General features: G+C 40.0%; 1 protein-coding gene across 2 annotated transcripts; it reads right to left on the reverse strand.

The window, feature by feature from the left end:
• Positions 1-743: 743 nt before the first annotated feature.
• LOC102407213 (ER membrane protein complex subunit 5) lies at positions 744-9,927 on the reverse strand. 2 transcript variants are annotated; one of them, XM_006056252.3, is made up of 5 exons: positions 9,564-9,927; positions 8,237-8,338; positions 5,452-5,504; positions 2,636-2,739; positions 744-1,031 (listed from the first exon to the last, which is right to left on the reverse strand). In XM_006056252.3, the coding sequence occupies exons 1-5, from the start codon at positions 9,640-9,642 to the stop codon at positions 872-874; spliced, it is 498 nt and encodes a 165-aa protein (XP_006056314.1). In that variant the 5' UTR covers positions 9,643-9,927; the 3' UTR covers positions 744-871. The 2 variants fall into 2 exon arrangements, with proteins under 2 accessions (XP_006056314.1, XP_006056315.1); XM_006056253.3 differs by lacking the exon at positions 8,237-8,338 and having other exon boundaries at positions 9,564-9,917.
• Positions 9,928-11,729: the final 1,802 nt, after the last annotated feature.

Here is an 11,729-nt window from a genome sequence, read left to right on the forward strand (position 1 = left end):
ACAAGTTTATTATGCAATAAAATAACAGAGGCTTCAAATAAGTTAAACTGGTTAGTAACAACTAATCAGTTTTCTTCAGTGATTACTGTTCTTCTACATAGGCAGGATAATTAATTCACGGATGGTCTTTCTGGTCTATCTTCAACTATTCTTACGCTACATAATCAATTAGGGACATTGTTTTACAGATATATGAAGAGAACACAGGTAGCTTTACGTAAGTTGAGTTTGTTAAATCTATTTGTTATGATGGGATTTCTGACACAAAAATTGCTCACTGCACACTGAACCCCAGAGAAGTGATGAAACAAGACAGCTGATGTTAGGAGGTATATGGGAGTGGGGTAGGGTGAGAAGTCATGGATAAATTAAAAACTGGCAAGTATCTGCTGAGGCAGAGCCACTTTTTAGGGGGCATAAGAAAAACTGATAAGTCACCATTTTGGTCTCTTTAGAGAAATCCATTTGTTGTTAAGAACTTAAGACCATTTACTACCATTCATGCTGCAAAATGCAGTAGTCACACTATTTCCAAAAGGATCCTAAAAACTGTAGTGCAAAAGAAATCTAAGAAAATAAATAATTACAAAACCATCAACATTTTTCAAAGAAATGTGCTCAAAACAGTGACTTTTACAAAAAATGTGAATTTGTTTTAAATGAAAAAGAATTCTATGAAAGATCAAAGACTCATTTCACAGATAACTTATACTGCATTAATGACTTGATTAACAGTGTACAAATAAGGGTTGTAGACTTTTTTAATTAGGTCTGAGCGATCAATATAAATACTGATGGGGGAGTGTTTTGTATCCCAAACTCCAATATTCCAGCTTTGTGTCCTGTCCTGTTATTATAATTTGTAAAAATCTTAACGACGCAGTGACTCAAGTTTTCGTAACTTCAATGATGTGTTAGAGGACAATGCATCTTGGTTTGAAGAATTTGTTGTATCCGAAGGCCGGAACAGTACTCGACCACGATGATTAAATACATAAAATGATGGGTGATTCCTTAGTGTGTCAAATGTCCTTAAAAAAAGAAAAGCATCAATTTTAGATAAACCTTGATAAAAGCCTATTTGAAAATAAGTAGGCTTCTAATAAATTATGAATTTGCTATGGGTTGTATTTTTAACTAAGTTTAAATCCATAAAATTAGACTATAATTGGTAATCATACTGTATTCACTTTTTTCCTGTACAAGGAAAATAAGAAACCCGGAAAAGCAACATAATACCCTTGAAAATTTTTAATTCAGGCATTCCTTCCAGGATATCTATGAAAACAAATAATCACTCAACTTTAATCACCTCTGTGAATCTACCACTAGCCCATGCTAAATAGTCCTTAAAAAAAAAAAGTACATAGATTGTACCTTTGATTATTCTCACCTGATGTTTTCCAAGAATCAAGTACAATGAAAGATTCCTTTCGGCCCTTCTGTACCTGCTGTTGTCCAAACCTGTATATTCTGCTGCCATGTACTAAATTCATATACTTTGCTACCACCTACTTAATGCCATTCTGTTTTACTGCTTTCTTTCTTGGCCCCTCGCCTGTGATTCCTGGTAGACTCTTTGTAAGAACAGTAGTGGGTGGTGATAGTGGAGTATCCTTTTCTTCTTTCCAGCGAGATATATGTAGTCTAAAAAAAGTTCACAAACACTGAAGTGTACAGCTTTTGGTGTTGATTTGTTTTTAAATATTAATTTCCTGGAAGGAAAGAGAACTCTTCTTTTGATAAAAACTCAAATCTCAAAGTCAGCCCACCTAAAAATCCAAGCATACCCCCACATAAAAGGGAAGCCTGACATGTGACTATATGAAATGTAAATTTAAAAGTAAAAGTAGAAAGGGAGTGAATTTCCTGTAACACATAAATGTGTACTGTGAATTCTTCTAAGGAAGTACTGTGTTAAAATTTCTAGGATCAAGAAGGTGGGTAAAGTCCAGAGATTAAATTGAGCAAAGCTAAAGGATGATTCTATGAAAGTAAGCAATACAGAAAAGTAAAGCAAGCAAAGCTCATGAAAATAGCTTAGAAGTAGTATAGGAGGAAAAAACAAAGCAGAATAACAAATATACTTTAGTCCGAGGACAGAAAAGGGCCTGAGAGCAGAGTTTATGTCACAGACTAGGTTCAAAGGATAGAGGAAACAGAAAACCCCTTAATCTTCCAAAGACTAAGCTGGGACAAGAGGATAAAAAGCGGAAAAAGGGAGGGAAGGAGGGCAAGGGAAGGAAAAGAGAAAGGAGACAGGGAAGCAAAGTGGTGAGGGGTGGAGGAGGGGGTAGAGGAGAGGGAAGAAGGCAAGGAAAGAAGGAAAACATTCCTGAGGGAATATCTTCCTTATATATCTATTTTCATCCATCTATCCAACCAACAAACAAGTAATTTTAAGCAACCATAATATAACATCTTATTCTAATGTCAACAGTCTGTCATTCAACTTCCATTTTTCCTGTCAAATCAAACACTGACTCAATTTTTTTACCTCATTACTCATACAAACTGCATGATCAAAATGTAAAAACAAAACCAACTTTTACGTACCAGAAAACATAATTTTAAACTATGTAAATGAAGCAAAACCCCCATGAAATTAAATGTCTATGAAAAGGAAAAGACTTACTTATTTTTTAGTTCTGAAGTGGCATCCATGTCTTTAAACTCCCCTGCAATATGAACTATACCGTAACAGGTAACTGCAAAGGCCAGAAGTGTCTGAAGAACTATCTGTGAGTATAAAGATTAAGATTACTCAACAACAAACAAATATTATGAAAATTTACAATTTTCTCTCCGTTTCTAGCCTCTATCAGGTATTTCTCCCAGATGCTATCAAGCAGTCAATTCTCACTTTAAATGATTTGGACTCAAACACAATAGTATCTTCTATAAGTTCTGTGGATCAGCTGCAATAACACATCTGGGTTTTGCTCAAATAGCAAAACAGGTACTGGGCCATTCAGAACTCAGTTATCAACTATGACCAACTTCTAAGAGCAACTATAAATGTTTTAATGTATTAGTGTTAAATAACACAGAGTATTAAAAAAAAAAACACCCCTTACCCACTGCTGCTGCTGCATCACTTCAGTCGTGCCCAACTCTGGGACCCCATAGACAGCAGCCCACCAGGCTCCCCCGTCCCTGGGATTCTCCAGGCAAGAACACTGGAGTGGGTTGCCATTTCCTTCTCCAGTGCATGAAAGTGAAAAGTGAAAGTGAAGTCGCTCAGTCGTGTCCAACTCTTCGCGACCCCATGGACTGCAGCCTACCAGGCTCCTCTGTCCAAGGGATTTTCCAGACAAGAGTACTGGAGTGGGGTGCCATTGCCTTCTCCGCCCTTACCCACTACCCAGCTTAAAAAAGAGAACATTACCAGTCCCTTTCAAGGCCCAGGTATCCCTCTCCAATTATATCCCTCACCCTCCCTGCCAGTTAACTATTGGCCCCAATTGTGTATTAATCAGTTCCTTGCTTTTATTTATTTTACCAGCTCTATGTGTACGTCTAAAACATACATTGCTTACTTTTTCCCATTTGAGCTTTTTTTTCTTTTGGTGAGATTCCTCCCTATTGTGGTATATAGTTATCATAGTCCATTCATTTTCACTGTATTTCATTACATGAAATTCCCACAATTTATCCATCCACTGTTGATAGCTATGTGGGCTATTTCCTGTCTGTAACTTTTACAAAGTCAGGATGGATATCTTTGTGTATGTCTCCTAACACAAGGGAATGCAATCACTGGCGTGAGAGTATACACAAATTCAACTTTATTAGGTAATACCAAACTGCTTTCCAAAAAGGTTGTGCAAGCATGTAAGCAAAAATTTGCAGTGTTTGATATTAACCAACATGAGATTACAGGCATATTTTATTTTCCTGATTGGAATTACCTGTATTTTTCAAATTTTTCCATTTGTAAACAGAAGAAAGTTATTTTAAACAGATAGAAATGAGTGCATATACACATGTGCATGTGTATGTATGTGTGTATGCATCTACCACAAAAACAAAGGTAACAGAAGAATGAGTTAATAGTCACATTTACCATATTTTGAATTACAGACAATTAAAGTCAAAATTAGCCACAAGCTATTACTTTAATTTTCTAAATCAAAATCTAATGTCATATGTTGTGCTGGTTTACATCCCCATCATCAGTGTACCAAGACCTATTTCATACAATGCAATCACAGACACCATTAACAAGGATGTGGTAGCTCTGAGCTGTCGTGAAAATATGTCAAGATGAATCAATAAAAATTCTGTGTGTTTTGGTTACATAAAACTATATACACACAAACAAAGACAATGTTGTTTATGCATAGAAGAAAACTAAACTACTGATACACTCCAAACTGTTGGGAACAGAAGAAGAATTGTGAGCATGGGGTCAGTATTTTTTTAATATATGGAGTCAATTTTATTTTTGACACTGTTTGATTCTACAAAGAACTTACTACTTTTGTACTTTAAAAATCCAAGAAAGATAAAAAAAAGTTGGGGGAAGGATTCCCTGGCAGTACAGTGGTTAGGCCTTTGCACTTCCACTGCAGAAGGCATGGGTTTGATCCCTGGTCAGGGAACTAAGATCCTCTCAAGCCACAAAGCACAGCCAAAAAAAAAAAAAAAATCCAGTAAAGATAAAAAACTGTGAGTGAAGTTCACATATTATTGCAACTTTAAAAAAAGAAGCACTTCCTATTTTTTTAATCTTTATCACCTCTGTGTATGCCCCTAAACAATGTTTTGTTAGGTTTACTTGTTTTTAAACTTTATGTATAAAAGAAACTTTTCTAAAAAAAATAAGATTTTTAAAAAGGGGGGGACTTCCCTGGTGGTCCAATGCTTAAGACTCCATGCTTCCACTGCAGGGGACACAGGTTCAATCCCTGGTCAGGGAACTAAGATTCTGCATGGCTCAAGGTGCAGCCAAAAAAGATAAAGTCAAATAATCAACTTGTTAAGTTCATCTCAGACTATGGACAGAGCAACTTCTAGAAAGACTATTTAAACTAAGTTTTAGGGATTTCCCCCATGGTCCAGTGTTCAGCACTCCACAATTCCATTCCAGGGGCCTGGTTTCATCCATGGTTGGGAAACTAAGATCCCATAGGCTGTGCGGCACAGCCAAAAAATTAATAAACTAAGTTCTAGAAACCAAACAGAAATATTTTGTTTCTACATCTTTGGGCTTTATAATCAGTGACAAAAAGTATATAACAGATGTTATTTCATGTCTGGAAAATTAAGAGAATAAAAAACAAAAAATTTTTTAAAATACATTTTAAGCTATGTGGCTAATTTTTAAACTGTATATAAATATATATTTTTATTGAAGTATAGCTGATTTACAATGTTGTGTTAGTTTCAGGTATACAACAAAGTGATTTGGTTATATATATTTCAATGGAATATAAATGACCAACTTACATCTATTGGCAGTGATTCATCTTCCTTTTCTGTTAATCGCATATAAGAACGATCTATAAACCAGAAGCACACCATTAAGGAAACTGTAGCCCATTTTTCTTAAAATGCAAGCAAATCAATATACCAAAGAAGCAACTAACATATGCTAAAACAAACAATGCTAATCCTGGATTCCTCAAAAACCTCTATCTTCTAAGGCAGTCAGTCTGATCTTGAACTATTTTATTCCCATCATGACCTGCTTTCTCATCCTATAAAACAGAAGAGTGAAAAGTGAGCAAACTAAGGAAGAAATACCTAAACAACTTTTCTTTCATTATTACAGGAAAACTAGAATTCTCTTAAATTCTTTCACTAACTGATCAAAGAAATTACAATTATTTAAAAACTAAGTCTACAGAAAAATCTCAACTCTAAAATAGCACTACCATTACATAATATGGACAAAGTAATATTGCTATGGAAATGTTTTTCTCAAGAGAATATCCTGGGGCAGTGTTGGAATAGGAGTAATTCCTGTACATCAATTTCTGCTTCTATGATTGAATTCTGCTACTGCCTTAGCCTCAGGAGGCAGCAGGGTATGAAGGAAAAGGATCAAGGTTTGGAAGTTGAAAAGCCTGGATCATAACACCAGCTCTTCAGTTTATCATAATCTCATTCAATGTGAAAGACACTCTCGTGGACTGTAACATGTATCTCAATCTCAGAGTGTTAAAATGTAGGAGGGAGAGGGGGAATGTGCCTGAGAATATAGTATCCTTTCACTGCCTAGATTTCTGCATCAGTAAAATGGGAATAATATGAGAATCAAAGGAGATACAGGATAGGCGCTCTGCCAAAATAAAGTTCATCACGGCAAAGATGAGCATGCCACAGCACCATAGGGTGCTACCTGCTGCTACAATCTGACAAGATACAATTAGCCTCAATGGTAATAATGGTCTCTTTCCAACAAGAGCATATTGTAAAGAGGTCCTACTGCAGCGATAAATGCCACAAGGCATTATCATCTCACATAAAAACACAAAATCCCAATTCTAGAGGAACCTAGCAGTCTCTACTTAATTTAATATGTGTTGTGCTTAGTTGCTCAGTTGTCTTAGACTCTTTGTGACCCTATGGACTACTGCCCGCCAGGATCCTCTGCCCTTAGGGATTCTCCAGGCAAGAATACTGGAGTGGATTGCCATGCCCTCCTCCAGGGGACCTTCCCAACCCAGGGATCAAAGCCAGGTCTCCTGAACTGCAGGTGGATTCTTTACCAACTGAGCCACCAAGGAAGCCCTCTACTTAATATAACATGCTTAAAAACTCAAACTGTGAGTAAGCATGCACTCACTGATTCTTAAAAGAGAATGTGTTTAACAGAGACATTTCTGAAGTTTTATCTCATAAGTTTCATCACAGGACAGGTGTAAAAGAAAAATTAAACCAATGCCAAAGTAGGTTTTGGCTAACTTCCTACTGTCCAATTCCCAGCTACCTTTCTTTGCTTGAAGCCTAATCTGACTCTAACCCTACCTTAGTAGGACATTCCCTCATCTGTAAAACAAAAGGGTTGGACTTCTGTCACCTGTCTCTTTGCTCTAGGACTGTAATATTTTACAGCTGAAGTCTATAGTAGAAAATGACACAGTACCACTGTATCCTAATCTCTTCTAGGGCAGCATTTCTCAAATGAATGTGCATACAATCACCTGGGGATCTTATTAAAATGTAGATTCGGATTCCACAGATCTGAGGCGGGGTCTGAGTTTCTGCATTTCTGACAAGGTCCCAGATGATTTCCGAGATGTTGTTCTATTGACCACACTTGATCAGCAAGGCTCTAGGTACCTCTTAACCCCTTCTCCCACCTCCAAAAAAAAACTGCTCCCATCTCCATGTATCTTTACTTTTAGCATCTATATCACTTTATGGTGACTGCTGCTTGAATCACTTGTTTCTCCATTTGACTCTGAACTCCCTCAGGACATCACTGCACCTTCTAGCACCTAAGCACATTGCAATTTCAACCAATTACTCAAGACTGAATTTTACCAAGCAATGTAGCACACAGGCTCTAGAATCAAACTGTTTGTATTTGAAGCCCAGCCTCCCCATTTATCATCTTTGTAATTTTGTGCAAGTTTCCTAGCAGCATGGCTCAATTTCTTCATCTTTCAAAGGTGATAACAATAATAATATCTCTTCTTGCCTGGAAAATCCCATGGATGGAGAAGCCTGGTAGGCTACAGTCCACAGGGTCGCAAAGAGTCGGACACGACTGAGCAACTTCACTTCACTTCACAGGGATTTTGGAAGGACTGAATTACACAATACACATAAAGTGCTTAGTTCAGTGCCTAGCACACGGTAAGCTATTATTATTGTCATCACTAAAGACAGGAGTTTTGCACAAACTGTCACAGAGAAAGGAGCCAGGGAAAACATGAGGACTAAATGTAACGTGATATCCTGGATTGATTCTTGGAATAGAAAGAAGACATTAATGGGAACACTGGTGAAATCCAAATAAAAGCTAGACCGTACTTAATAGTAATATACCAATGTCAGTTTCATAGTTGTGATATCATACCATAGTAATGGAAGATGTTACCAATGAGAGAAACTGGGTGAGAAGAATACAGTAACTATTTGCACTATCTTTGTAACCTTTCTGTAAATCTAAAATTTCAAAATAAATTTTTAAAAAATTAAAGCTGAATTTTTGTCAAGACAAATGTTGTCATAATACATGTATCTAAAAATGTAATTTTAATAATTGGATCATTTTAATTACCGTATACATAATACATAGAACGAAAGATTTTATCTTGAAAACTGGAGCTTTGAAGGAATTCACATTTCTTTTTCCACTTTATTCCTGAAGATGGAAAGTAATCTAGCAAATAAAGGAAAAAAGTTCAACTCTGAATTTCCTCCCTTCGTTCAACAAATTTATTGAGTAACTACTGTAGGAAACATTATGCTGGGCACTGAGATTATAGCAATGAACAAAACATACATCGTCCCTGCCCTCGTGGGCTCTATAGGTTACAAAAGAGATCAGCAAACTTTTCCTGTAAAGGGCCAGATAATAAATATTTTAACCTTTGCAGGCTTTACTATCTCCGTTGCAACTATTCAACTTTGCCCTTAGAAAGCAGCCAGAAAATACCTAAACGGGCATGACTGTGTGCCAATAAAACCACTGATAGACACTGAAACGTGGATTTTATATAACTGTCATGGATCATAAAATGATATTCTTTTGCTCCCCCCCCCCCAACAAATTAAAACTCTAAAAACATTCTTAGCTCACTGCAAAAACAAGAGGGAGGCTGCATTTGACCCACATGCTAGAGTTTGCTAACCCTTGGTCTAGGAGAGACGGAAGACCTCCAAACAGATCAACCGTCTCACTGCACTGCATCCTCTGCTGGAGTCTAAGTTTCTTCTTGACAATACAATTGTATATGTACGATAAAGTACTTTTACTTTGCTTTTTTCTTAAACTTCCCAATCACTCTTTGACATAGAAAGGGCAAGAATTAAAATCCACCTCAATGAAGCATCAGAGAAGGGATATGATATGCCCAAGGTCACAGATTTAGCGGTAAAGCAAGTTTTTAAGACCAGCCCTCCAGTCTCCCAGCCCGGTGCTCTTTGCCCCATATCACAGTGCCTCCCAGAGGCAAGTGGTCACTTAACTTCTCAGTCCTCCTGGAAAACCCAGGAGTGCCCAAGACGCTGTCCACCTAGTTGTCATGGAACCATGAGCATCCGAGGTCCTCGATCTGACACTTTACCAACCCCGCGAAGGATCTGACAACACTTGTCCCAGATTCCCGGAAAGGCTCCCTTTCTGCCCACCCCGCAGCCCACCGATCCCCTCTCCCCAACATCCCCTTCCAACCCTGCTGTAACCCCAGTTGCCCCACTCTCCTCAAACTCAGAGTCCAAGCTTTCCACCGGGGAGCCCAGCACCGCTTCTCACAGTCACCCCAAACTCTAAGGTCTCAAATGACCATTTCTGGGCCACTCGGTCCGACACTCCTTCTTGGGTGCGCCCACACGCCGCCCGCAGAGTCCCGCATGGGAGCTGTCCCTGTTCCCCAGGCACTTACGCTGCGCAGCGGAAAAGGCCGCGTGGGCTAGGGCAAAGAGGCCGATGCCCACCAGCCCCTTCCATAGCGACGGCGCCATGACTCCGAAACAGCAGCCCAACAAAAGAAGCGAAGGGCGGCAGAACCGTTCCTTCCTCCACCGGCGGGTGTCCGCGCAGCGCAGAAAGATGACGTCACTGAACCCCTGGGCGCGAAGCGTCTCAGAGGTGGAAAAACAGAATAGCCGTGAGAAAGCGGAAACGGGAATGCTGGGAAGAAGGGGGAAAAGACAAGGAAAAAGGTCCAGGAATGGTGAAGAGCCGGGCCTGCGCCGCGCTGCCGCTCTCGGAGAGGCGGGGCTGCGTGGAAAGCGTAGAAGAAGAAGCGCAGGCGGATCAATGGGGAAGTGGAGACGAAGGTGCCAGCAAATGAGCGCGGGCCGCGGGGCGGGGGGGCGTGGCCTGCGGAGAGCCGGGGGCGGGGCCTATGGAGAGTTCCGGGTAGGGCAGAGGGACTTTGGACGCTGCAGGAGGTGGTTAGAGGCTGTCAGTGCCAGATCCCTACGTCTTGGCCGGGGATTTTTGTGGTTTTTTTTGCTTTTTCTTCAAGCTGTGCTCTTTGTTTTCTGTCGACCTTTCTTGTACTTCAGCGTACTGGAAACTGGCACTATGGAAGGAGACACTAGTGTGAAAGCGAGGGAGCTAGTGGGGGTGTAGAGGAAAACCACCCGGGATTTGGAGGCCCCGAACACGTGGCAAGCGGGGTACACTCAGTAAAAGTTAGTCCTCTTCTCTTTACTTGTAAGTGGTCTATGTGAAAGATTCGCACCCAAAGGGGTGTAGCACCACAGGAGTGTTTTGTCACTAAGGGGACCTATTTCACATTGTGTGTGCCTAGTCGCTCAGTCGTGTCCGACTCTTTGCGATCCCATGGACTGTAGCCCGCCAGGCTCCTCTGTCCATGGGGATTCTCCAGGTAAGAATACTGGAGTGGGTTGCCATGCCCTCTTCCGGGGTATCTTCCGACCCAGGGATTGAACCCTGGTCTCCCCCATTGCAGGCAGATTCTTTACGGTCTGAGCCACCAAGAAAGCTCAGTCCTCTGTCCATGGGGATTCTCCAGGCAAGGATACTAGAGTGGGTTGCCATGCCCTCCTTCAGGGGATCTTACCAACCTAGGGACCGAACCCAAGTCTCCCGCATTGCCGGCGGATTCTCTACCATCTGAGCCACCAGGGAAGCCCACATTTCACATTAGGCTGAAATAAAAAGGGAAGAATAAAAGGATGATAACAATACTGGCTCATCTTCTCTCTGTCTCTCTGATCAGAATAAAATATACTCTCTCGATTTTTATCTCTGTCTTCATCCCCTAAAATGTAGACATCTTACATTGACCTCTTTACGTTCTATTCTCCTTTGGCCAGCTCACCTATTCCTCCCCACTGCTTTCAGCCATTGTCAATATTAGTGATTCCAAATCGACAGCTGTATCTCAAATGTCTCTCCTAAGCTTCAGACTTGCATTTCCAACTCCTTGCTGATCATTTATTTCTATCACATGGCACTTAAAACTTAATATGGCCAAAATAGAATTCATTCCTTTTCCCAAACTCCCATCAACTCCTCCCGTGCCACCTGACTGGCTGGCGCAATGTTGTAAACTGCATATCACAGGGTAAATGCAAAGTATGATGATCACCATGCTTTCCCTTTAACGTTGTCAGAATTCTACATGTTAGCTACTCAATTTACTCACCTCACTTGCTATTAGAGGCCTATCCTGGCCATGCTTTTAAATTTGCATTCTTCCCATTCCTGAGGCCCCTCCACTGCTCTATTTTCATGTCACCTTCTAAGATACACTACGATTTACCTATTGATTATGTTTCTTTTGTTTACTATCTCTCTTTGCCCAGAAATGTAAGTTCCAAGAGGGCAGAGATTTGTATCTATACCTAGAACATTGCCTGTCACATGGTAGGCATTCAGTGTTTACTGAAAGAATGAATGAATTGTGGGAAAGTGGAGGGGTGTATCCTCCTTAGAAAGGATCTCTATAGAGCGTCCTTCTGTTATTCTGAATTGCGTTCAAAAATCCCTCTGGACTTGTACACACACTTACATTTTGATAACATTTTGATGATAAGCATTTTCTGATATGAGTTTCCTCAAAGCTAAAAAAAAA

Source organism: Bubalus bubalis, chromosome X, assembly GCF_019923935.1.
Source record: "Bubalus bubalis isolate 160015118507 breed Murrah chromosome X, NDDB_SH_1, whole genome shotgun sequence".
Taxonomy (NCBI): Eukaryota; Metazoa; Chordata; class Mammalia; order Artiodactyla; family Bovidae; genus Bubalus; species Bubalus bubalis.